General features: G+C 41.2%; 1 protein-coding gene across 1 annotated transcript in view; it reads left to right on the top strand.

The window, feature by feature from the left end:
- Slc35f1 (solute carrier family 35 member F1) overlaps nucleotides 1-27896 on the top strand; it is a 408573-nt gene that overhangs the window by 339893 nt on the left and 40784 nt on the right. Inside the window, exon 4 of the mRNA XM_027402097.2 lies at nucleotides 25311-25470. Coding sequence (XP_027257898.2) covers nucleotides 25311-25470 — 160 coding nt within the window. The remainder of the gene's footprint in view (nucleotides 1-25310; nucleotides 25471-27896) is intronic.

The following is a 27896-nucleotide window of genomic DNA, read 5'->3' as shown; positions in this document are numbered from 1 at the left end:
TGTTTTCAAAGTTAATCAGTAACCTCTATTTTCTATAAAGGATTCCATCTCCTTTTCTACAGGATTTAGGGGTCCATGGCTCAAATGTGCATTATTTAACTTTTTTACATGTGTTCATATTTTACTGGAAGACAATATGATGAATTGGTATAAAAGAGCTATCCACAAAATGCCCTGGAATTAAAAAGGAGTGACTGACTCTCTTGACACAACAGGGAGGACTCTAGGGGTGACATTTGAGTGGGATTTATTGACAACAGGAACCTGACAATAAAGCAAGCCAATGGTGATTTTCAGCTCCAGCGGTGCACATAGGCAGGTTATAAATAAGTGAGATGCCCTTATATCATTGTTCTCCCCACCCCTCCACCTCCCCTCCCTCTCTCTGTCTGTTTTCCTACTTATAATTGAGAATTTAAATCCTTCTCTGAGGTGATCACAGTATGCAAGCATAACATTATATTTAATGTTTCTCCACTAACCCCAAGGATAAAATAATGCAATCACCAATAATATATTTTATTGCTTATATCCTGCCACCAGCTCCTAATGCAGTCTCCAGCTCCCTCTGCAGTGAAGTTCCTTTGCCCTTCCTATAAACAGGCCTTCCTATAGAGCCTACACAGGTCTTCCAGAAGTCTTAGGGTTCTTTAAAATTCTTATGGCTGGATTGGCCAGTAGTTTGCATATTATATAACACTTCCTTTTGCTTAGATTATTTCTATCTATTTTCTCTGTTCTTTCCAGCCACCCAATTTAAAGGGAAGGAGGCTTGCATTTTTCAAACACTCCCTTTCTCTTTTCTACTCTTGGACTGAAATTTTAAGAAAATTGGTGGCTTACACAGCTACATGTGAAATAATAATAATAATAATAATAATAATAATAATAATAATAATAATAATAATGAGACCTACTTGAAGTCCAGGAGGAGTTTAGGAACTCCCCCTCCACCTGGCAAATGAAACCATTTGCCAGTCGATGGGGGCAAGGGGATCTCCTGAAGATGAATGAGATGGCTCTCACATGAACAAAACCCTTCCAAAATACTCTGATTTGTGAATTGAAGACATCATGGAGAACTGTCTGGGCACATGTAGCAATAACCTACTTGAAGTCTTATTTTCTTAGTACCAGGCTCTAACCCCCAACCCCCTTAAGGCTACGGAATGCCATTCTTGCCGTACAAAATCAAGAACACTTCAGGAGTACAGGGGAACGGTCTGAGTGCAGTGGGCATGCTCCAGAAACAATTTTCAAACAGATTTTGTCAACAATTGAATAGTTTTACACACCATAAAAATATATCAGAGTATTTTTTAGAAGTGTGTGTCTCGTGTAGAGTATGCGGCAAGCAAAACACTTAGAATTGTACCACAAACAATGTTTTCCATTTAAATCTGCAAAGCTAAGAGGCCAAATTGACTAAGCTGGAATGTTTGGTAGGAAGGGAAAACTGGACAAACAGGAAGACAGAAACTGGAGCCTGGATTTCTCCAAGCCCCCTTTAGTCAGATCAGTCTGGAACCACTGACTACATTCTCCCTCCAGACGTGACTGCCACCTACAGAACAGAGCTGGGAAATTATGAGTGGACACAGCCACAAAACGAACCATGTAAGCCAGTGCTTTGTTCATGTAAGTAATGAACTCTATATAGACTTAGTGAGCAGCTCTGGGATGTATATATGGGAAGAAAGAGAGGGAAAGAGTCAGGAGAGTGGGGGGGGAGGGAAAGGGTGAGAATGGTATTCAATACAAAAGTCACTTAACTGCTCACTAAATAAAAATTTAAATTGTACTCTGGAAGCAGATTAGAAGCCTTAGCTAAAAACTCTTTGCAGTAAATGAACTCAGAGTGTTGCAGTCAATTCTATTCTGAGATCTTGCCAATCCAAGTGTACTCAGAGGCGGAACATGTTCATTTGTCCTTTCAGGGAGGTCTATAAAGTAAGAATCTCTGGGTAGAAAGTTAGAACCACTTTATTCTAAACCATACCCCCTACCTTTCTCTGAGAAAAATGCTAAAAACAACTTAACTGATTATTTCTCATAATTCATTCTAGGTCCTTGAAACACTATAGATTACTGATAAGATAAAGAAGTCAAAGATTTTCTGTGTCAAATACAATGATTGAGGACTTTTAAAGCCAATGATCTTGGCTGGGGTCATTTATGAAGCTCTACTCAGGTAATACACTATGAAGAGACAATGAATTAAAGAGCTAGTTTGTAACACGTGGCTTCCGTGATTAGGCAATCAAACAAGGGTTAAGAAATAAGCAATTCCCCAGTGATTTTATAGGAACAACTTCCCATATAAGAAGTCTCTGTACTTTTCACTAAAACTCATGTTCTTGAAGTGCTAACAACATCTTACTTTATAGAAATACAAAGTGATTAATAAACAAAGAAAAGTTTGTACAGTCACAGCACTACTATACTTCATAATCCTCATTTCTCAACCTGATACAATTGTTCTGATGACCACTGTTCAAAAGCTTTCAGATTTTCTCCTCTGAAATCTCTTTCAAAGACAATTTGAAGACATGTAGTTTTCTTTATTCCTCCCTCTATAGACCCCGAGAGTATCCAATATTTTGGATTTTTCCAAATAATAAACCTGCCCAGAAGAATGAGCAATTGCTTTCCTTAAGTACTCTGAAGCAAGTTCAGAGAGTTAAGATGGTTTTGAGCGAAGAGCACTACATTAAAATACAGTCATGACCTTCCAGAATGACTGTCGTGAATGACAACCCTGCTCAGATGAATGAATTCCAGGGCATTACAGGAGATTAGGTCTGTAAACACCTACACGGCCACCTCCAGAATTGGCAATTTTCTTCTCCCCTTAAAGGAAATTTCTCATTATTTTCAATATACCTCTCATTATGCAAGAACATAGCCAGAGTGTAAGGCAGAATAATGTCCTTCCAAAAATGCTTGTGTTCTAATCCCCACAACATGCAGATGTGTTACTTTAAATGGAAAAATAGATGCAGAGTTGTGATTAAACTAATGATATTGAGATAGTGAGATTATCCTGTATTATCTGGGTGACCCCAATGTAATCGCAAAGATCCTTGGAAGACAGAGATGGAGTCAGGGTAGGGAATAAGACAACGGAAGATGTGGTCAGAACAGCATAATGATTTAAAGGTACTACACTTCTGCCTTTATGGAGGCAAACTCTAGGAGCTGTAAAGTCAAATTCTCTCCTAGAGCCCACAGGATGACCTCTCTAGGACCTCTGACCTAGAGCTAAGAAAAGACAACAAATTTGTGATAATGTATTGTAGTATCAATAAAACAAACAACTGAAGATGATATTTAATTGTTTTCTTGCCTACTACTCAGTTTGTTCTCCACTTTCATTCACATAATGAAATCCTTACCCTGAAACTACAATATGTAGAAATAGTAGGGCCTTTGGAATGTAATTAAATTATGTAGAATTCTTAGCAGTGGGATAAAATACACCCTACTGGCTCCCTGTAACCTTTCCGATATGTGAGATTACCACGAAAAGAGAAAAAAAAGTCATCTATGAGCTAGGAGGTCATAGCCTGAAGGTGTCTTGATTTACACTTTCAGCCTCTGTAACTGTAAGAAAACAGTCTATACTCTTGTAGGCACCCAGTCCATGGTGTTTGTAACAGCAACTGAGTGAACTAAGATGCTGGCCCAGGCAAATGTCTTAGTTATGTTTTCTGTTGCTGTGGTAAAACCCCTTGACAAAAGCAGATTAAAGGAGGATATATTTCTTTTGCCTCATGGATCAGGAGTATATACCCTCATGGCAGGGAAGCTAAGTTGGCGGGAGCTTGAAGAGGGTCCTCACACTACATCTACAGTCAGCAAACAGATGGGTGCCCTGCATGTGCTCCTTCTCATATGCTTAAGGACCCAAGCCCAACATGGCCTCTTAGGCTGGCTCAGTCCCTTCTCAATGAACCCATCAACATAACCCCTCACAGGTATGCCTAGAGCAGTGCTCCAAAGTCCTGTAATACAGATCCTCATGTTGTGCTGACCCCAACTATAACATTATTTTCATTGCTACTTCATAAGTATAATTATTCTACTGTTATGAATCGTGATGTAAATATTTGTGTTTTCCCACAGTCTTAGGTGACCCCTGTAAGAGGGTCATTCCAATGGGTCATGATGCACAAGTTGAAACTTCTGGCCCAGAGACTTCTCATAAGTGACCTTAGATGCTGTCACATTGACAACACAAACCATCTCAGCAAATACTAACCTTTGGAGGCTCTCCATGGATGCATTAGTAAACTCTCTAAAATGTTAAAGAACTAAGTTGTCATTTTTTTATAGGAAGAACACCTAACATGTGTTCTGTGGGGGTCCTTTTTCCCTCTTGGCCTGTTGACCATCAGTCTGAGAGGGGAAAGAGGCAGAAGGGATGACAGAGAGCTTTGTACGTGGCCCATGAGCATGGGCAGAGGGAGGCCTCCAGGAAACAGACTTTGGTGAATCAGCTCTACTTTATTCCAGAGTATAAGGAATATTGGGGAGTCTGGGGACAAACCCTGATTTGCATTTAATGGTACATGCCTATCACGAGGCTTTATATGTGGCAGTAGGCTCCTATAGCAGAGCTCCTAGCACAAATCTTCTAACAGAGATCTGTGACAAAGTTCAAGCCAAAGATGAATCAGGCATCTGGTTTAGAGACAGCTTTCAGATAAGGGTGGTCCTCCAGGCCCTGGGACATTTTCTAGATAAGGGCAGGTAGAAAGCAGGAAGCCTTGCTGGGCAGGAAGGGAGTGTCCATATTGCAGAGTCTAGAGAAAGCTGCCAGACTACTGCAGACTGCAGCCTGTAACCAGCCAGCAATGTCTTCCAACAGTGTTCTATCTTTTTGCCAATTTTCAGTGCATAATATAGTGTCAGCAGTTATGAACATAATGTATAAAAGAAACTCAGCAACATATTGTCATATATAACTGACACCATGGAGTCTCTAAAAGAAGAAACAAAATGTATGGAAATGGCTGGGGACAAATCATGAAGAAATTAATAAGCCACATCAATGAGCCTGGATCCTATTCCATGGTTTCCAAGTGTAAAGGACAAAAGTATGTGGTTTTCACTTTACAAGATCACTTTCATGGTTGGAAATAAAAGGAGGAACATGATGGAACAAAAGGATTTCTGCAGACATTTAAGTGACTACAAGCAAGACCAGGGGGATAGAGATATGGCTCAGCAGTTGAGAGCACTGGCTGCTCTTCTAGAGATCCTGAGTTCAATTCCCAGCAACCACTTGGTGGCTCACAACTCTCCATAATGAGATCTGGTGCCCTCTTCTGGCCTGCAGGCATACAAGCAGGCAGAACAGTATAATAAATAAATAAATAAATAAATAAATAAATAAACAAACAAATAAATAAATAAATCTTAAAAAAGACCAGACTTCTGTGTTAGTGAAGAAAGCTCAGTTCATGTTTTATGTTATGCCCACACATTCATTCAGCAGATATTTATCAAACATGTGACACATCTTTGCATGAATAAGATGATTCTGACCTCCTGAAGCCTCTTCCTTTTAAAGGTATACTTTCTTTTAAGTTTCCTTCCCTCATTCCTGCTAGAATGTGACAGAGTGTCGATGTCATAACATGAAATGGGAAAAAGATAAAAAGAAAAGCAATAAAACAGAAAGAGGAGGTACACTACAAAAGAAGAGTTCTGCTCCCGCTGTGAATTTGAGCTTCCAGCAAGCTTAATCAGGATCTGGATGTGTGTGCCATGAATTCATCTGAGAGGTCTGGAATTATGAAAGTGAATGTCATTCTCAAACAGATGGTGCTGAAGCTCATGGTCTGATAACAGCATAATGGGATAAGACTAGAAAAGAAAACTGAAAACTGAGCCCTAGAGTATGACAAAACTCAGAAGGAAGTAGGCTGTGAGGAGGCCAATGAGAGAACCAGAAGATATCATGGAAGGCAAGTCAAGAAAGTGCTTCAAGACAGAAGTCCTAAATGCTACCTGAACAACTGGCTACTAACGGTTCCATTTACCAAGAGAAGACTCACAGAGGGCCAAACAATCTGGTGACAAGGACATGGCTATTGGTTGGAGGCAGCTGGGCTGTAGGGGCTTGATCCATCCACAGCAGCTCAGTAAGGAGTGGATGGATACAGCATCAGGGTCCAGATCCAAGATGTGAATAAATTTGCACATCATCAGCATCCAGTTGGTTTCTGGGTAGTGCAGTGGGTGGAGTCAGTCAGTGTAAACATGGAGTGAGAAGAGGAGACACTGGGAGATGACTGGATGAAGAGTTCCCTCAGCAAGGATCGCCTAAAAGATTGTGCTATGGTGGTCTTAGGAGTGAATGAAAGACAAGGAGTAGAGACAGGATGGTTAAGAGTACCAAGAAGGAAGGAATGACAGAGTCTTCTCTGAGTAAAACAAGGGTTAAAATGTGTCTGCTGGGCTAAAACATGGAGTGTGTTTTCAAGCAATGTTGATGGTTTGAGCGAAGGCAAAGGCAGATTGTAGTGACAGGATATTAGAAAGGTGAAAACAACAGCTGAAGGTAAGACTTTTTCTTGAAGTTTGGAAGAGTATAGAAATAAGTGCCAAGGACTGAATCATCAAAGTCACCAGTATTGAAGAACTAAAATTACAAGGTATGGCCAGGCCGTGGTGGCAAATGCCTGGCACTTCGGAGGCAGAGGTAAGAGGATCTCTGTAAGTCCGAGGCCAGCCTGGTCTACAGAGTGAGTTCTAGGACAGCCAGAGCTACACAGTGAAACCCTGTCTCAAGAAAAACAACAACAACAACAACAACAACAACAAAAAACTGATGTGTCCACAAAAGACAGGAGAAAGGTCTAGATTGTAGGAGAGGTAGCTGGGAGAAAAGTCAGATAAAGCAAGAGAAGAAAGAAACAAGGGAAGAGTGCTGTTGGGATTGTTAGAGTAAGAGTCCATGGCACCATGCAATTCCACTGTTATAAAGGGATGTGTCCCTGAGGGACTTTTAGAGGAATGGATGAGACCCAAAACCAGAAACTGTGACTTCAGATTTATTCTCATGGTCTGACTGTGAAGATGGAAAGATAAATGACCAACGCAGTGGTCTCCCATTAACAATAAGACCAGCAGCCAACTGCCCTCTGGCTGGAGAAGTCACAGACTCTAGAAGAGAACTTACTATTATTGTTTGGCTAAACTGTCCTGTTGCCAAACTACCTTCTAAATACTCGCCTTTAGACTTCATCTGAGAATCTACTTACTGAGATAGGCAGTAGTTAAGAATGAGTGATGGTGGCATGTTTGACCCAACTGAGACAACTCTAACAACCCCACCAAGGTTTAAGGAACATCACGAAAGAGGGGTTGGCAAAAATGGAAGAGCAAAGGAAGGGGAGACATCCGATGAAAAGATGTCACCTGGACATGGTGTGGCCATCACATTGTGAATTCATTATGATAGTGTCTACATACACAAGTCAAGATTGGGGCCATCGGCATTTCATCATAGATAAGTAAGGGGCCCTGGAGTTCCCACCACTTCCAGAGGGACCATTTTCAATAGCACTTGTTTAGGAATGGGATGCCACTTTCTTCAGTGGTAACCATAGATACATTGTCTCTGTTCCACTGAGTGAGTTCCCACCCAGGTTTGAATAAGTAAACCTAATTAAGTTATGTGGGCCACACACAACACAGATGATAGGAAAGTGGGACAGGACTCTTTGGGAAGAAGGGAAAGGGGTGTCAGTGGAAGACAAAGGAGGGCATGGGGAGAAGAGGAGTGAAAATGACAAAATTCATTATGCAACTGTGTAAGAGTGTCAAACTATTAAAAATTAGAAGATATACAGAAGATTAACTCTGGGGCTGGAGATGTAGTTTAGATGGTACAGTGCAGGCCTAACATGCAGGAAGCCCTGGGTTTGATCCTGAGTATGGTGTAAAACTGGGTATGCCTACAATCCTAGCACTAGGATGGAGAGGTAGGAAGACCAGAAGTTCAAGGTCTTTGGCTACTCCCTGTTGTTATATAAGAATAAAGGAATAGAGTTGAAAACCCTGATATTAACCCACACACCTACAAACACCTGATAAAGGGTATTTTTAATTTAAAAATATCCTGACAAAGGGTATTTTTTGAAATACCCTTGAATTAATTGGTACAGGAGACCGCTTCCTGAACATTACACCAGTAGCACAGACACTGAGGTCAACAATTAATAAATGGGACCTCCTGAAACTGAGAAGCTTCTGTAAGGCAAAGGACACAGTCAGCAAGACAAAATGGCAGTCCACAGAATGGGAAAAGATATTCACCAACCCCACATCTGATAGAGGGCTGATCTCCAAAATATACAAAGAACTCAAGAAGCTAGTTTCCAAAACATCAAATAATCCAATTAAAAAGTGGCATACAGAACTAAATAGACAATTATCAATAGAGGATATCAATAGAGGAATCTAAAATGGCTGAAAGACACGTAAGAAAGTGTTCAACATCCTTAGCCATCAGGGAAATGCAAATCAAAACAACTCTGAGATACCATCTTACTCCTGTCAGAATGGCCTAAATCAAAATCACCAATGACAGTTCATGCTGGAGAGGATGTGGAGAAAGGGGAACACTTCTCGACTGCTGGTGGGAGTGCCAATGGGTACAGCCACTTTGGAAATCAGTATGGCGACTCCTCAAGAAAATGGGAATCACTCTACCACAAGATCCAGCAATTCCACTCTTAGGCATATACCCAAAAGAAGCACATTCATATAACAAGGACATCTGTTCAACGATGTTCATAGCAGCACTATTTGTAATAGCCAGAAACTGGAAGCAACCTAGATTCCCCTCAACTGAAGAATGGATAGAGAAAATGTGTTACATTTACACACTGGAGTACTACTCAGCAGAAAAAAACAATGGAATCTTGAAATTTGCAGGAAAATGGATGGAACTAGAAGAAACCATTCTGATCGAGGTAACCCAATCACAAAAAGACAAACATGATATGTACTCACTCATATGCAGATTTTACACATAGAGTAAAGGATTACCAGCCTACAATCCACACTGCCAAAGAAGCTAATAAACAAGGAGGACCCTAAGAGAGACATACATGATCCCCTGGAGAAGGGGAAAGGGTCAAGATCTGCTGAGCAAATTGGGAGCACGGGAAGAGGGGGAGGGAGCTAGAAGAATGAGAAGGGGAGAAGAGGAGGGTTGCAGAGGACATGAGGGAGCTGAAAGGTTGAGTCAGGGGAAGAATAGATGATAACAAGAATGGAGATATCATATTAGAGGGAGACATTTTTGGTTTACAGAGAAATCAGGCAATAGGGAAATGTCTGGAGATCTACAAAGATGACACCAGCTAACAATCTAAGCAACAGAGGAGAGGCTACCTTAAATGTCCTCCCCTGATAATGAGATTGATGACTAACTTATATGCCATCCTATAGCCTTCATCCAGCAGCTGGTGGAAGTAGAAGCAGACACCCACAACTAATCACCGAACTGAACTGAAACCCAGATGCAGAGAAGGACGAGTGAAGAGCACAGGGTTCCAGACCAGGCTGGTGACACCCACAGAAACAGCTGACCTGAACATCCAGGAAATCTTGCTCCCCAGACTGATAGCTGGGATACCAGCATGGGACTGATCCAGACCCCAGGAACATGGGTTTCTGTGATGAAACCTCAGAAATCTATGGGACCTCCTGTAGAAGTTCAGTATTTATCCCTAGTATAGGTGTGGCCTTTGGGAGCCCATTCCATATAGAGGAATACTCCCTGAGCCAAGACACACGGGGGTGGGCCTAGGCCCTATCCCAAAGGATACAACAGACTCTGATGACACCCTATGGAAGGCCTCACCATCCAGGGGGAGCAGAAAGGATATGTGATAGATAGGGTTTTAGTTGGGGTGGTTGTGGTAGGGGAGGACAGGGGGAAGAGGGGAACTGGGATTGTCATGTAAATCAATCCTGTTTTTAATTCAAATAAAAAAAAGTTGAAAAAAAGACACAGATCGAATAATATATTTTTGTTTACAAAATATATGAAATATGCCCAGCTTTAAAAAAATAGTAAAAACCAATACTTAAAAACCTAGGGGAAGAGATTGAATGCATTCTGTATGGTAAGTACTGAGCTGAACTCCTAGAATTCAGCTGTAGAGGAGAGGGTGATGAGCAAAGTTGTCAAAATCATGGCAGGGAAACTCTCAGAAACAGCTGACCTGAGCAAGTGGGAACTCATGGACCCCAGTCTGTCAGCTGGGGAACTAGCATAAGACGGAGCCAGGCCTCCTGATTGTGGGTGTCAGTTGGGAGCCCTATGCTGTCTATAGGGCCTTTGACAGTGGAACTAGTATTTATCCCAAGTGCACAAATGGTGTTTGTGAACCCATTTTCTATGGAAGGATACTCTCTCAGCCTATACACTAGAGAGGGTCTTGGTCCTGCCCCCAAAAGATGTGACTTTGATGCTGCCTTGTTGGAGCCCTACACACCCTGGGCAGTGTTTGGTGAGTGTGATGGGGAGTTAGTTGGGGTCATGGGAGGATGGGAGGGAGAGGGAACTGAGATTGATATTTAAAATAAGATTGTTTTTAATTTAAACAAAAATTGATGTATTAAAGAAAACCTAGGGGACATGAGTTTGAGAAGAACCAGACATATTCTATATGCAAGTGAATTTGTTGAGGAATAAATAAAATACAGTGAAAATTTCAAAAAAAATGAATAAAGGAAGAAAGGGAGAGGAGTGGGGATCGAAGGAGGAAAGTGGTGGATAAGGCTGAGATGAACCAAGATATTGAAGAAAAGTTCTGAGTAGGAAGGGATGAAGACCATGGGGCCATGGAATAGAAGCTAGAGTGAGGCTCCAGGGCCAGCAGGGAGTGTTCCACAATATGACAGGATGGTCCCCAGTGCCTGATAAGTCCATAGAGGAAAAAAAGCAAGTGTGTGAGTGCACAGTAGGCCTTCTATAATTATCCGCTGAATGGACAAATGACTAGTATGAGATGGAGAAAATCTGATGTGTCTTTAAAAAAAATACCCAAAACCTAGAATAGGGATGCCAGAAATAGAATCCCCCAAAGTACAAGATGTTTTCCCCTAGCTTTTGAAAGTGTTTCTCCCCGCTGTGTGGTTTTAATGCTGGAAGGCATCAAAAGTGCTGCAAAATTAATGCAGAATTAATATTTTATCAGAAAACTTTCATTTCCTTCAATATGTGCTTTGAAATGTGTACTCGCTTTAATGTTATCGTTAATGTCCTCATGTTCATGAATTCTAGAAATAAAAAAAGATACAAGTTAGGGCCCAGCTTACTTCAGGCAAGACTTCCTCAGAAAAACACTCGGACAGGGACACCACTGAAACCATTCTGCTTCTCATGGACGTTATCTTATACCCCACACTTCAGAAATAAAAATGCAAAACAAAATTCTCAACCAGTGATGGCTGCCAACTTCCTCAGTGTTGCCCCCTTTCCTTCCCATGTGAGAGAAAGCTACCAGGCTGCTGCTCAGATGACCCCAATAACCTTTGCTAGGACTGGATCGATACAGTTATTTCTCCTCCTCCATATTGATTTCAAAACAAAACCAACCAACCAACCAAAAAAAAAAAAAAAAAAAAAAAACCCTCCTGTTTGTAAAAGGAAATGGCAGGTGGGAACTACTGACAGTCAAGCTGGCTGTTATATGAGTTAGGTTAATTTTAAAAGATTTTGAGTTCAATGCACAGTACTGACGTGGATTGTCTTCAAAAGAGATTTTTGAAGAGAGTTGTTGTTCCATGGACAGCAATGGGGGGTCCTAAGAGAAGACTGGTCCTGGCAAGTGAAGGGGATTTGGGAATTTCTTGTTTTTACACATTTGTGTGGGCTTCCCATACCTTGTGACCTAGCCCCCTTGCTGGGAGTCATGGAGGAAGGAAGGAAGGCAGGAAGAAAATAAAGTTAGGATTCACAGTTGCTGTGGCTATGAATAACAGGAGCCTGGACTTGCTTGAATCCACCTGGGGATACTGCCAGCCACAGCAGTTAAATTGATCTTTGCAATTATGTACTAAAAAGAGAGGTGGGGCTGTGGGGGAGGCATGGCCTGCTTCTTGAGAAAAAGAGAGTGTGTGTGCGAGCAATTGGAACATCTGCACTCTAACAGTGACTTCAAGAGAGTTGCCTATCTTTAGAGCTCTACTTCTTCATCAGTAAAATAGGGCGGGGCGGGGGCGGTTAAGTCATGGCACCAGGCTCTGAGTGCCCAGGGAATAGGAGTCTGGGATGCCTTTCCTGTGAAATCCGTTTGCTGGTAATCAGAGTTTCTTGCTGTGATTAAAGTTCCTGAGATGCTCATCCCCGAGCAGAGTAGGGATGTGTCCTCCAGGAAGGCTCTCTTGTGCCTCAGGCAAGTTTTCTGCAAGGGGACTATAAGCCCTGTGTCTAATTATCTTTCTCTCTGGTCACCTAGATTTCTAGGCACTTGTCCCAGATTTTCAGTGCATGGAGGTGCCCCTTCTCCCTTCTCCTCCGACTCCCTCTCTAGTTGAAACTCAAAAAGTAAAGTGAAATTGCCCAAGCAACTAGGACATTTTGGTGACAGGCCTCAGGTGATAGACAATTCACACATTTATGTCCTGTTGATACCAAAAGGGAAAGGAGTGTAGTGAGACTCTTTTCCACGTCACTGAAGAGACATTTCCTGGAAGGTGCCACTGTCCTTTGCATATCTTGTGAGCAATGTTGTAGGACCACAGTTCAGCAGTGCGAGTACTTAAAGACAATAAAATGTAAACATTAAGACCCAAGGTATGGGTGTTGGGAGAGAATGGTTTGAATATAGTAGTCTGGTGAGAAAAAAAAAGTTTGGTGAAACAGTATAACATCGGCCAGTGGTTTTTCTGCCATAAACAACTTTTCCAGATGGAAGGTACTGCTGCCTCTTGATGGACTCCCAGCTGGATTTTCTAACGCCTGCAGGAGGGATACCTATCCAGGCCACAGAATACAAATGGTTATGGATAATATGTGAATATGTATTTTCCAAATTACAGTCCCTTCATCAGGACTGCCAGACTGAAGGGGACTTCTCAACTCTGTTCCTGAAGTTTGTCTATTTAAAGACCCTTCCCTGCTGATGCTCCCATTGTCCCTACCAGAAATGAATTTATAATACATGTCACTTTTAGAAAGCAGGAGGATGTCGGGTTAAAACTGGGGAGGGAAGTGTTCAGGATTGCTGTTTTCCCCCAATCACCCAAGGTTGCCTCAGGTGGAGCTTCTGACAGCTGGACAGGTGAGGGGAGCTCCTACCCTGTGAATAGCTGGAGGGGAGCGCTAATGAGGAGCAGAAGGCTGCTAGAGAGAGGGTTGACAGAGGGATGAGGTCACCTCATTCTTCTCTGCTGAAATGGGAACACTTCTGTCTTGTTATTTTGTTTTCTCTCTTTTTTTCTGTTATAAACTATCAACTCCCCCTGAGAAAGGCTTACCTGCCTGAGAGATTCTTACACTTTCATTATGTGTTACTTCATGTATTTTGAGAGTGGCATATGCTCTGAAGAAATTTAGAAACCACAGAGGATTTACACCAGGGGACTAGAAAGATGCAGCCATACCATCACAAAGATTATCATCGCTAACATTTTATTCTTCAGATTCTGATTTTCTTCTTCTAGAGACCTTTATGCTTAATATTATACAATATGGTCTTTGATCAAGAAACAGACTTTTCTTTGGACATGTGTATTACCTGAAGTAAACATGGTGAAGGAATGTGAAGACGTTGCTGTTCTCACTGTAATACCACTGTCCAGGGGGCTTCAATCCCTCCCAAAGGCCACCAGGACTGTCCCTCTCCATTCCACATCTGCTCTACCCCCACTCACCTCCAAAATCCATGGTTGGGGATTCCAATGCTTTAAAACAAAAAGGAGGGAAGACAATCTTCCGTGTGATTCATTGCAGCTGGCTCGATGCACTGGTTAAGATGGTCCCTTGATGGAAGGAGTTCAGAGATGGGATCTGAATGTCTCTCTCAGGGTATCTGGGAAGTTAAGTGGTAGTGGGAGGTGGCTAAAACTGCCTTCTGCAGTTTAGTCTAATGTGAGTGCAGGTGGCCTGATCTCCACTTGCTCACTTAGATCTTTTCAGTGACTGCCAATATCCAATCAATTTGACACAGAAAATGACAATCCTACCTGGATCAAGCTATTGTTCTTTACCAGCCAGATCCTAGAGCAAAGAAGTCAGTGACTGGAACCATAGGCATTGAACATCAAAAAAGAAAGTACTTGTAGTATTTTAGACACAACACAACACATTTCACCAGAATGGAAACGCCATAAGGATGAAGAATAAGCCATGACAAGCCTTTAGGAGTAGAGGATTTCCTCAAATACCTGTTCTTAATTGCAGGACAGCTCTCCCAGCTTATTTTCAGATTTTCTGATAATCTTCATCCATTTTACAAAGCATATATGTCAGACAATACAAAATTCAGTGATGCACTAGTTATAAGATTATGTGATCATTTTTAATGAGTTAAAATAATCCTTTGAACTGGGTGAAATCTAAATTAGAAATTTGATCTCTTCAGAAAAAAATCACTTCCTACATTTAGGAAGTGAAGAAGCTTCCTAGCCTTTCTTTGTGTGTGTAGTCAAAGTTACTCATTCTTTTAAAAATACAATGTTGTCTTATAGGCTATTGCTATTGTTCTTGGTTGCCACCCAGAGATGGAAGGTAAATCCTTATTGCTGAAGACACCATGCAATTCAGAAACAGAGCCCAGAAGTCCCTGAGCTATAACTGACACAAAAGCCTTCACTGTGAGGATTAGCTTTTGTAATAATGGAAGGAAGCTTCCAAAGGAGGAAGCAACCAGCACTCCTACCCAGCTATGTATGATGCCTATGAACCACAACAATGATGGGCATGGTAAGATGACCCTGAGGGTGCAATAGTGGTGCACATGCCTTTGCAATAACCAACACTCTCTGATTGGACTCAATTCTACAAGAGGGAAATTATGTCTGGTGTGGAAACCTAGCCAGTTACTACTCAGCACTAGTGAAGCCATGGATCTTGAAGAAGAACCTATAACCATTTGTTATTCTTTTGCTTAAATTAGAAAAAAAAAAGGCACAAGATGAGACATGAGAACAAGAGATACATTAACCACAGTTTATTACAGGCCGGCAGAGCAAGAGAGGAGAGACAGAGTAAGCGAGAGTAGAAGTGAAGTGAAGGGAGGAAGAGAGAAGAGGCAGAGAGGAGAGAGAGAGAGAGAGAGAGAGAGAGAGAGAGAGGTGGGGGAGTTGGAACTTTTATAGGTAAACCGTACATGCGCATTGAGGTTCCATGCATGCACAGAGTCCTCACGCAGGTCTGTAGTGCTTGACTAGTGGTGATGGCATAGCATGTCTCTGTGCGTGCCTGGCTCATCGTCAGAGCAGCCTGGTGTCCCTCCTAACACCATCACTTTACTGAATCAGTATAAATCCGTAACTGCACTCTGAATATTTGTCATTATACTACAGGTCAGTATAGTTCTTACCCCTCAGCAGGGAAACAGAGAGATACCATAACAAAAAGTCACTGCCAAGCAAAATGTTGAGCCGCGGAGCACAGTCCCAGTGGATACATCTACAAACTAAGTTCAGCACCTAAAGCTCAGGGAGCACTGTGAAGTGGGGGCCGAAAGATTGTAAAAGCCAGATGATCGGGGAGTTTGCTGTGAGATTGTGTCTCCTAGAAATGTCAGAAGTTATACTCCCAAAGTCTCCCCAACATGATTGCCTAAGCAGGAGAAGAACAAGGACATCAATAGACCTAATAATATGTTCAGATGCAGGGAAGCCCAGGAGGCCTCAGCCCTATGCAAAGAACTACAGGCAACTAAGGAATGCTGAGATTGGGAGAAACAGTCTTCCTGAGGAAGAGGACACAAATTGGTCATCCAATACCAAATGGTCAGCCCTGAAAACATAGATACAAGTAACACTATACAGACTGAGCAGACTGTATTTAGGAATATATATGTATATGCATGTAACAGCAATTAATTTTTAAAAAGGGCAAAAATTTGAAAAAAGAGAGCAAGGAAGAGTATTGTGAAGGTTTGGAGGGCTGAAAGGGAAGAGAGAAATGAATAATTATATAATAATCTCAAAAAGTAAAAGAAGTAATAAATAGATAAAAAAAAGTTGACTTATACTCTGGATTATTTGTCAAGTCATTGCATAATAAAAATTAACAATAAGCTAAAATATAACATTTAACTTAATTGCTATAACTACATTTTTCCTGATTTGTTTTGTGCAAGAATAAACCCTTTGAGATGTTTATCTTTCACCAGAGTTTTTTTTAAAAAAGCATAATTTACAGCCAATTGATATTTTCCAACAACGAAAGCAAATGCCAATACCCAAAATCAAATTTCATTTGAAGCTCTGTAACAGTTTGGGGAGAAGATAGAAGGTATTGAGTTTTACTCAAATACTTCATTTTATATTTAATAATGAGATAATAAATGTTGTCAGAGCTTTTTGAAATCATTGGTAATTTAAGTTAGGGAAATGAAGTTTTGGGAATGGGATGGTAAATTTTATCTGGGAAGAAAAAAATAACCCAAACAGATAAGAATAGATAATTTTGAAAACAGTGAATAATGAAAATAAGTTTACTTTAGAAGACATAAATTTTCAGCAATTCAGGCAACATAATTCTTTGACAGCAATGCTTCATGATGTCCTACAATAGCTATTTTCTCCCCTGGTGCTATGGATCAATCTTGGGCACTATATACAGTAAGCAAGTGTTCTGCCAGTAAGTATACCCTAGTCATTATAACAGGTGCATGTGTGAGTGTGTGTGTGTGTGTGTGTGTGTGTGTGTGTGTCCTTTTATTGAAAATAGTTTTTTCTCATGTCCAGATTATGGTTTTCCCTCGCTCTGCTTCTCCCAGTTCCTCTCCTCCTCCCTTCCCATCCAGATATACCTACTTTCTGTCTCTCATTAGAAAACAAGCAGGCTTCTAAGGGATAATGATAAAACAAGATAAAATATAATAAGATAAAACAAAAACTAACACGTCTGAATAGGACAAAAAAGCAAACAGAAGGAAACGTTTCAAAAGAGAAGGCACAAGAAGCAGATATCAATACAGAGCCCACTCGTTTGCACACCCAGGAATCCCATAAAAACACTAAGCTGGAAGTCACAGTGTGTGTGTGTGTGTGTGTGTGTGTGTGTGTGTGTGTGTGTGTATATATAGGACATAATAGGATAAAAAGAGAGAATAAACAATATAAACAAAGTAAAATAAAAATAAAGGAAAAATAAAACATAAGATAGAATTTTTGAAAAGGAAAAAAGCCCAGACATGATATTATGAGACAAGAAACCTCCAAAGATGCCACTGGGTTCATTTTATGTTGGCCATATACTCCTTGGCATGCAGATATCCTTAAGAGCAGTTTGTTTTCCCAGTGAGACACCCTTTGAAAAACCTAAATTTGAGTAAAGCATAGTATCATAATGAGCTATTTTATTGTTACTTTTTGCTGCTGTTGTATGTTTGCTCTTGTCTTTGTGTTTAGATCAGTATTTGCTTTACCCTAAGTGTCTGGGTTATCTAGTCTCAGGTTCTTGTCACCCAAGCAGTGTCAGTGTCAGTATGGGTCCCATTTCATAAAACAGGTATTAAGTCAAATCAAATATTGGTGGTTTACTCACACAAACTTTGTGCTACCGTTGCACTAGCATATCTTGCAGGCAGGATACCATTGTAGATCAAAGAATTTGTGACTGGGTTGATGCTTACATTTCTCTTTTAGTAGCATGCAGAGTACCTTCCAGTACCAAAGGCACTAAAACATAGTGGAAGAGGCTCTATGTAGGCAACAACTTGGCTTCTCCATGTCCAATGAGTTAGGTAGGTGCTGTCTTCCTTCAGCAATGGGGCCTTGCTGTCAGCTTATGGAAAATAACCTATAGTCTTGGCAAAGGCCTAGGTTATTTGGGGGTTCTTTTGGGAATCCTTTGGCTAACAACTCACTTAGATACAACCCACACCTAGTATTCAAAGCTTCATTTGGTGAAGAGATGTTCAGTTCGGGTTCTGTCACTTTCATTATTTGGTGATTTCATTTAAATAGTTCTCATATGTGTATATATTTTAAGAAGCTTACACTGTATTAGGATTCCATACTACCTCTCAAATGCGCCCTAATTCTAGCTGTCTATATGTTCCTATATTCTCTGCCTCTTCTGTTTCCCTCCCAACTTGCTCCTCTTGTTCCAATCAACCCTACTCATCTATAACTATCCCTTTTCTATGAAGATCTATCTGTTCCCTTCCTCCCCTAGTCCCTTACTCCATATCTAACCTCTGTGGATCTATGGATTGTAGTGTAGCTTGGTTATCATTAACTTAACAGCTAATATACAATTAAAAGTGAATATAGTTTCTGGGTCTAGATTACCTTACTCTAGATGATTTTTTCTAGTCCCATCCATTTATCTGTGAATGCCATTGGTTGTAACTGAGTAATATTACAATGTGTAAATGTACCACATTTTCTTTATCCACTTTTCTCTTGAGGGACCTCTAGGCTGTTTCCAGTTTCTGGCTATTATGAACAGAGCAGCAATGATCATGGTTGATCAAGTGTCTTTGTAGTGGGGTGAAGCATCCTTTGGGTATATACCAAAAGAGGTGTAACAGAATTGTGAGGTAGACCTATTCCCATCTTCCTGAGGAACCACCACACTGTTTATCATAATGGCTGTATGAGTTTGCACTCCCACCAGCAGTAGGTGAGTGTTCCCTTTACTCCACACCTTTGCCCAAATAATATGTCACTGGGTTTATTGATATTAGCCATTCTGACTGGTGTAAGATGAAATCCCAAAGTAGTTTTGATTTGTATTTTCCTGATGACTAAGGATATTGAAGGTTTCTTTAAGTGTTTCTCAGCCAATTGTTTCTTCTTTTGAGAATTTTATGTTTAAAGCTATACCCATTTTTAAATTTGGTTACTTGTTTTCTTGATGTCTAGGTTTTCAAGTTCTTTGCATATTTTGGTTATTATCCCTCTATCAAAAGTGTAGTTGGTAAAATTCTTTCTGCATTCTGTAGGCAGTTGCTCTGTCTGAATGACAGTGTCCTTTGCCTTATGGAAGCTTTTCTGCTTCTTGAGGTCCCATTTATTGAATATTGATATTAGTGTCTGTGCTGATAGTGTCCTATTCAGAAGTCTTTTCCTGAACCAATGAGTTCAAGGATATTCCCACTTTCTCTTTTGTTAGGTGAAATAAGTATCATTTTATGTTGAGATCTTTGATCCATTTGGAGTTGAGTTTTGTGCAGGGTGATAAATATGGATCTATTTGGATTCTTCTACATGCAACTGTCCAGTTTGAACAGCAACACTTGTTGAAGATGTTGTCTTTTTCCAGAATATATTTCTGTCTCCATTATGAAAAATCAAGTATTCATAGGTATGTGGATTTATGCCTGTGTCTTCAATTCAGTTCTATTGATCAATGTGGCTGTTTTTATGCCAATAACATCCTGTTATTATTACCATAGCTCTGTAGTACAATTTGAGGTCAAGGATGGTGATAGCTCCAACAGTTCTTTGGTTATTCGGGATTGCTTTAGGCATTATTCTAATTGGTGTGTCCTTAAATGTTACTTTATTTTTTCCCTTGAAGGCTTTAATATTCTTTCTTTGTTCTCTACATCTAGTGTTCTGATTATTATGTGCCAAGGGGAATTTCTTTTCTGGTCCAGTCTATTTTGTGTTCTGTATGCTTCTTGTACCTTGATCGGCATCTCCTTTAGGTTAGGAAAAATTTCTTGTATGATTTTATGAAAAAAATTTTAAACCTGCATTTATTCTCCTTTGTCTAATCCTATTTTCTTAAATTTAGTCTTTTCATGATGTCCCAGATGTTATTTTTTTATTTAATGCTTTATCTGACTGAGGTATCCATTTTTTTCTATCATTTCTTCAATGCCTGAGATCCTCTCTTCCATCTCTTGTATTCTGTTGGTGAGGCTTCCCTCTGAGATTCCTGCTCAATTCTTAATTTTTTCATTTCCAGATTTCCCTCAGTTTGGGTTTTCTTTATTGACTCTATTTCCACTTCCAGGTCTTGAGCTTTTTATTCATTTCCTTCTATTCTTTGTGCTTTCATAGATTTCTTTAAGGGACTTATTCATTCCCTCTTTAAGGACCTCTATCAGTCCCTCTTTAAGGACTATTTTAAGATGTTTGTCTTGTGCTCAATTAATTGTGTTGCAGCTCTCAGGGCTTTCTGGCATAGGGTTGCTGGGCTCTAGTGGAGACATTTTGTCCTGGCTGTTATTGATTGTTTTAATGCTGACATCTAGGCATCTAGGTTTGGGAAATTTATAATTCTAAATGCTGATATCTGGTCTTATCTTTGTTGCTGTGTGTTTTATTCCTTAATTTCTGATGCTCGCTCTGGGTTCTTAAGAGAGTATGGTGGCTGTGTGGCCAAGTAGGGAATTCTTCTGGGATCCTGATAGGTGTGGCCTCTGGGTAAAATGTGTTTCTAGATACTGGGAGTTGAACTTGGGAGTGGGGGCTAAGAGGGCCCACAGGAGAGTGGCGAGCAGGGTATTTGTCAAATAGGGACAAGACTGAGGATAAGCCACAGCAGATATTCTTCTACAGAACCAGGGCTGAGACTGGAGGTTTGGGTTTGGAAGAGAGAAGGAAGAGGTGAAGACCTGCAGTTTGCCTACCTGCTTCCCTGGCTGGCATGGAGAGTATGTTCCCAGGGAATCCTAAAATAGATCTTAATATATATGAAACAAATAATGGAGAAAACAAGAAATTTCTTAGTAAGAGAATTGAAAAGAAAATGTACACAATGTCCGAGCAGCAGACAACAGTGAGGATCTAGGATCCATGAGTGCATGGGTACATGAGAGGGCTAACTGTGGCTATGCAGTACATTGAGGAGGAATGCAATGGAACTGTGGTGTGCTCAGCAGAAGAGAACCTGAGAAGCAGGGGGCAGGGTAGGGTTCTCTGGGGCAGCTAGGGCTTCCTCTTAGAGCCTCCCAGGGTGAAGGAACAGCTGGCATTCTGTTTCTACAGGAATACGACCAAAGCACCACTAGACCAGCAGACTTGCTCTCCTGATTCTGTCACCTCTCCCCCACACAACTGCTCTGATTCTGCAGTTACCTTGCAAGGGTCTTGAATATCTCATATGATTGTACAAGAATCCAGGCCGCCACTGTCACCCACACAGCTGCTCATCTCAGAAGTGTTGGTATCTGAAGTGGTCTTGTACAAGGTGGTCTATAGAACATAGGCAAGTGGAGGGAGCGTACACACAGAGAGAACAATCTGAATAGATACTAAAAGGAAGAGATGGTGTGTGTGTGTGGCAGGGGGGGGGGTCCCTCGGAGAGAAGTTCATGGGCATATAACCAAGTATGATTAAAGACCACAGGCAAAAATATAGTGACAGGAAAGTCAGACATGGTAGAAATTAAAAAGATAGCAGAGAGAGGAAAGGTAAATGGTGCTGTAACACACACACACACACACACACACACACACACACACACACACACACACAATCATCCTAAAACAATGTCAACACACACCTCTAACTTCTGTAAGTTGCACTTGAATTCTAACCTCAAGGTCTAGAAACTTGTATTTTAGGCCTACTTCAAACACTAATTGGCTCTACTCCTGGAACAACAACAAAAAACAAAAAACAAACAAACAAACAAAAAAAACCAGCCATTGCTTCTTTAAAGGGCTCTTTACAAATTGTAAGTGAAAACAAAGAAACCCTCAGTAAATGTGGGAAACAGCAAGGTGCAAATGACCACCACAGTGCTGCCACCATGGCTTTGAAGGATCTGGCCCCACTAATGTCAATCAACAAAGTGAGATAAGAGGGCCCAAACTCCTACGGAAGGAGGCTTTATGATACCAGGGCAGTTATTAGTTTAAATCCTTAAGCAATGAAGCTGCTATGTAAATCCAAGAGCAATGACCAATTTTCATACTATGTAGGTTTTTTCCTTTGTTTGGGTGTTTTGTTTTCTGAGATGGGGTCTTCCTCTGTGCCAAGACTAGCCTGGAACTCATTGTCAGTATTCAGACCTCTGTACTGGCTTGATCTTGGGGTTCTGATAGGATACGCCCTCAGCGGCAGCCACTAAGAGCAGCACCTGAACATTCACTATGATCCCTTTTAGAAGGACCCTGCCCATCTCCCCCCACATGCCTGAGCCTCTCTGCTTCTCTGCCTGCCTCTCTTTCTCCCCACCTCCTCTGCCTCTCTTTTCTTTTTTGTGGCTCCTATTCCCAGAGATGGAAGACCCTCCTCTCCCCTCTCCCTTTCCCTAGCCCCCCCAAAATAATAATAATTACAATGAACTCAACCCCCCCTTAAATATGTAAGGAATATGAACAAGATTCCATTTGAAATCAAGTTCTTATAAACTGTTTAGTAACAGAATTGAAGATGAGCTTGTTCACATTTTCTTGTTCAACAGGTGTAGTGGTGGTCAGCTATTATAAAGTCTCTCCACTTTATGATCTGAGCAATCTTCAAGAAGAAGTTATGGTTGAGGCAAAAAAGTCACAAAAAACTAATGATTTACTAATAGTGGCTGCCAACAACTTCTCACCTTCAATGACAGATAACATATTGAGGACTCAGCAGCAGCAACTCTAATGGTTGCCACTGATTGCCACTGAAATACTGTTCAAAAGCATCACTATTCATAATCACTGCTGAGATCAGAAATTGTACGACCTTTAGCATATCACTTTCTTGGGACTTGTGAGTGCCTAACTTTCCAAGAACTGGATTCTGCACCCTGGAGATGCTACCCTGAAAGGGTGTTGGTAGATATGTATCTACCTTTAAAGGCAAGGGCAGCAGTGCTAGCTTTCTTCAAAGAAAACAGTCTTGCAAAATGAAGAATTGAAGCTGGATTCCAAATGCCTGTAATGACCTGGATTATCTCTGATGGCCCTTCTGGAAGTCAGGGATGTGTCCATCATGCAAGCGTCATTTACCGAGCCCCACTCCATACGGAGCACCAAACTTCTCTAGAACAAGCATCATGTGAGCCCTGGCTTGGTGACATTCTTATTTCCATTCTCTTCTTTCTAAACATGTTTCTTCCTTGGGACCACCTAATACTTGCAAACAAGAGTTTAATGTCCAAACTGAGAGGCAACAGGCCCCGGGGCTCACCAAGTGCTCTACTGTTTCTAGCGATGCTGAGAAAAAAAAAGCCCTTTTAAAAGCCTGGATGATGTGCTGATCTGCCCTCAAGGATCCAGGAAGGTTAACCTTTAGCTCTGTTGGAAGATTCTTTCCAGTCAAACACAATTCCAACTGTATGGCAAGTAGTGAAATATTTCAACTTAATCCAATCAGTTTTAATTTGCAAAATGGAACAATGACTGTATTGTGTGTAGTGAACAATTTCCACTGCAAACTGAAATTTCATTTCACGGCATCTGAAGCCAGTTGTAAAATCTAACATGGTGCATATAACCACATCAGATAGGTCGTTAACTTACATTGTTAATTTAACTGTGCAGGGAGCAACTCTGGACTGCTCAGAGGCAATCCCACCAACTGCCACTGCTTATACAGAGCCTCTCCAGGAGTACTGTGACCCTGAGACCAGCCCCCAGTGTTCACAGTACCTTTGGCATGACATTCACAGGGTGATTCCACAGGGAGACTGTCATCTTTCAGCAACCCTGGAGATAACTGGGCACTCTGACTACCTTTGTCATTTGGCAGGAGAGAAGTCCCATCCTTAGAGATTCGAGGGGGCTTGTTCACATCGCAAACATCTTTGGGGAGAGCAGGGATTCTGTGTGCTGTTTAAGCCGCAAATTGACTAGGCTGACATTCAGAGATACTGTGTGAATACCCAAACCTTTCCCAGACTTTCCTGATCACAGAGGCTAGATTTTGAGGCTGCAGATCATTAGAAACCTGTGTGTTCTTGTTTAGTGACTGTTAATTGGTACTTCTCATGAGCCTGGCAGCGTTCCGTATGCTGGAAACAGGCAAGTGAATAAGTAGGAACATTATGTCAAAAATGATGTATTGATTAAGTGGGATTGCAATGGGCACTATGAAGGAGAAAAATGTGCACAAAAACTGCCAATTGGGACCTGACTTCATCTTCAGTTCTAGGCGGCTTTCCTGAGGAGGTAACATAAAATGCATGCTTAAGGGGAGGGAAACAGGATGCTGAAGTACTAGAGTGAACCATTTCGGAAGCAGAGGTGGGCTCCTGGAGTGAAGGCTCTGGGGCTAACAGGAAGGGCTTGTTCCCTGTAGGAGAGGATGCTAGCTCAGCCTTGATGGTACAAGTGGGAGAGGGTGGCATGAATATGGATGACAGGCATTTAGAAGGTGGAAGTGACAGATCAGATTGTGCTGATCAATTGGAGGTAGGCAGTGGGAGCCAAGGAGCCTCAACGATCCCTCCCTGCCCTGTGCTGGCAGCTGTAGGATGAAGTCAAGCTTAGGATTCTAGTAAGGATTTGTGCAAGCAGTGTGGCAAATCACAAATCTTTCATTCAGAACATGGAAGTTGAAGTCCTGTGGGACACTGGTTTGCCTACTGGGGACGCCCAATGTTGGTAGGTGATTTTCGGAAGATTTACCAAAGTGATAGGGACAGAACCAGGTCTGGGGAACCTAAAGCATTTGGAGGCTTCTAAATGAGTCTTTGGGGGACTAATTTTAAAATACCTCATTTTTACTTCAGTTTTTATATATCCTTTTATTAAAGTAAGAACACATTTTCTAAGATCTACGAATTTACAAAATGTTGTAAGACTTCTCTGTTGTCACCTTTCATTTCCATATCTACTCCTGGAGTGGGGGAACATCGTAAAATGGTTCAAGGTGTCCTCCCTATGGCCCAGGTGTTCCAAGGAATGTTTTCATGGCTCAGAAGACGTGCAGTGAAACTGGCTGGACACAAAGGAGGGCAGGAAAACTTTCACCCGCATCCAGGCTCATCCATTTGTCATCTTCCCTTTCTTCAAGGCTCAGGGGATGTTTGTGGTTAGAGAAACAAAGCTTTCTTGTGTGTAGGTCTCAGGGAGCCTTAACTGCCTCTGCTTTGGCTCTACATAAAGACTCTGTTCTGGGAAGGACTTTTGAACAGAGTGGAACATTTTTTTCTGTGTCCTAGCATCCCTGAACCTCTTGCTGTTGTTTCCCTTGCTGCCCCCAATAGCTCCTGGACTGTTTTGTGATCCCGGTGGTGATTTTGCTCTCCTGGTTCTTCCTGCTGATCCGGTACAAGGCTGTGCATTTCATCGGCATCGTGGTCTGCATCCTGGGCATGGGCTGCATGGTGGGAGCAGACGTGCTCGTGGGAAGGCACCAGGGAGCAGGTGAGTGCCGGGTGGTCACCAAGTCACTCATCTCTTTGAGGGGATCTCAGGGAAACCTACAATGTCTATGGTTGGACACAGGACTCCTAGGAACTGGGTTCTTCCTGTGGCAGAGTTCATGATCATGTTTTTGCCCCGTACCCAAAATAGTAGCACTTCTAAGGTCCTTGATGTTCATGTCCTGGGTGAATGTAAGATGTAAAATTCAGAGACATTTGCATAATTTTTAAAAGTGAGGTCACCATCTAGGAGACAGAAGCTTTGAAGGTCAGAGCTGCTGGCCTGGAATAGCCAGTTAAAAGTAGTGTTAACAAGTCGATCAGCAACTCAGCCACAAAACCTTCCTCACTCTTCCTCACCCAGCCCCAGCTCTGCCAGGACAGAGAAACACTAAACTCCATAACTACTGGGCAATGGTTGGTTTATAGGCCAGAGAATGGGTATTTGCAATCTGAAGACCAGAGTAGGATGCATCATTTCCAGAGGCTAGGTGCCAACTCATGCATGTTTTTTTTTTTTTCACTTGTCTTGATGGGAGGAGTTGTTACATTGATCAAAACTTAGAGACTAACATGATAGAGGTTTGTGATTAAGTCAGCAGATTCCTCTGAATCTTCCCAGGGAACCCTGATCCTAGTGGATTCTCAAAGGACTTTCTCAATAGGTTTCAATTCTTGGAATACAGAAAGAGTTTTAGAAGAGACAAAAAATGACACAGGCACCCCCTTCACTGTCATCAGAAGGGGAGCAGAAAGTGCTCACCTTCTAAAGTTCATGAAATTGCTTTTTCTTTTAAAAAGTTAGATAACGAAGACTCAAAATTGGGTCAGTTTGCTTTATGAGACAAGGCTATATGAGATATCTGAAATGGTGTCACTTATATTGCATTATAGAAGTTTGTAGCAAACAATAACTACCTTCTTCAGCCCCCTTTATATTTGACATGACAGAACATCAAGTTCTGGGAAAGCCAAGCAAATTGTCCAAGATCATAGTGCTGAAATGAGAGGATAGACTCCTGGGCTCCCAACCTTTAGAGCAGGTTTTCTTCCTTCCACATGGCTAACAGTTAAAGCTACAACACAGAATACAGAGACGTCCTCAGTCTCTTGGACCTGCAGCCAGAAGGTTATGAATCCCTATCTCAGCAGATGGCTTAGAATTATATACCCACCTTCTCACCAGTTCTCTCTTGTGAAACACTTGTTCCATGGACCATTGAATGACAGTGTGTCATAGGTCTGACTGTGTGCTTCATCCACACTCAGTGGTCTTGATAGGAATCTCTTCCGAACTCAATAGATAGTATTCTGTCTGATATAATGTCACAGTTTGGCTACAGTTTCTAAGCTGTTTTGGTACTGTATAAGCACAGATGAAACTGAAGTATATACCCTTATTTAGAGAAAATTTGGCTGTTGACCCCAGCTGTTCATGCTAATCATCCTCTTACTCCATAGTCAATCAAGATAGTTGTTCCGATAACTCAGAGTATTTTGGACTCCAATAGTAAGCTAACTTTGAAATGATTTCTTAGATTACATACACTAATTCTGTAAAAATGTTTTCTGGCCCTGAAGTGGTAGGAAAACAGTACTAAGAAAAAGACAACAAATCCATTTGAGAGCCTTTCCTTAAGCCGTCAAAATCTTGTTGTAATTGAAAGGAAGACACGACTAAAACATACTGAAGTGGTACAGCACTGTCCCTGTAGACCTGCTTGAGGCTCATAGCATTGCCTTTTGTGACATGCAAAGCTCCTTTGTTAACAGAATTAAATCTCATCACTGTAGAGCATGCTCTATGCTAGTGAAATGGTGCCCACACATATGGATCAATGCCTTAAGGCCAGCCCAAATATGAAATTCGGGGGCTCATTGACTACACATACTTTATCTCTATAAAATACTAAATTTGGCAGAAATCTCAACTATTATATAAGCTATTTTTAAAAACACATTGCTTTGGGAATCAATAGAATTTCAAAATTTGTATGCATGATTGCTAAAATTGTCTAACTTGTTTCTACCTTTACAGTACAGTGGGTTTAATTGCATTATTCAGCCAAGATCACCAGGCTTTTCTGTAATATTTTGGAGACTCACAAGAAGTTTAATGAATCATTGGACTCATATAAATTCTTACAATCATATTAAGAGCTTTTCAAAGGAAAAGAGAATGTCTGACTTCATTTTTTATTATATTGCTTAAGTCCTGTTTGCTCTGAGCTTAAGATTTTGACAGTTTTTAGCCCACATTGATTTTAGCCCACTCACAATTACTTCGGCCTCATTATAGTTAATTGTTTTCATTTTCTTTGTTGGCATGGTTCTTCTTCAGCACACCAGGAATTCTTCCTTGATTTAAGCCTGGGTGGAGGAACCTTCTCAGATAATATCAGGAATTGAATACAAAATACTAGTCCA

The sequence above is a fragment of the Cricetulus griseus genome, chromosome 2 (genome assembly GCF_003668045.3).
Source record: "Cricetulus griseus strain 17A/GY chromosome 2, alternate assembly CriGri-PICRH-1.0, whole genome shotgun sequence".
In the NCBI taxonomy this organism is placed as follows: domain Eukaryota; kingdom Metazoa; phylum Chordata; class Mammalia; order Rodentia; family Cricetidae; genus Cricetulus; species Cricetulus griseus.
Note: the sequence above shows the minus strand (reverse complement) of the source record. Positions and strands in the feature narration are given on the sequence as shown.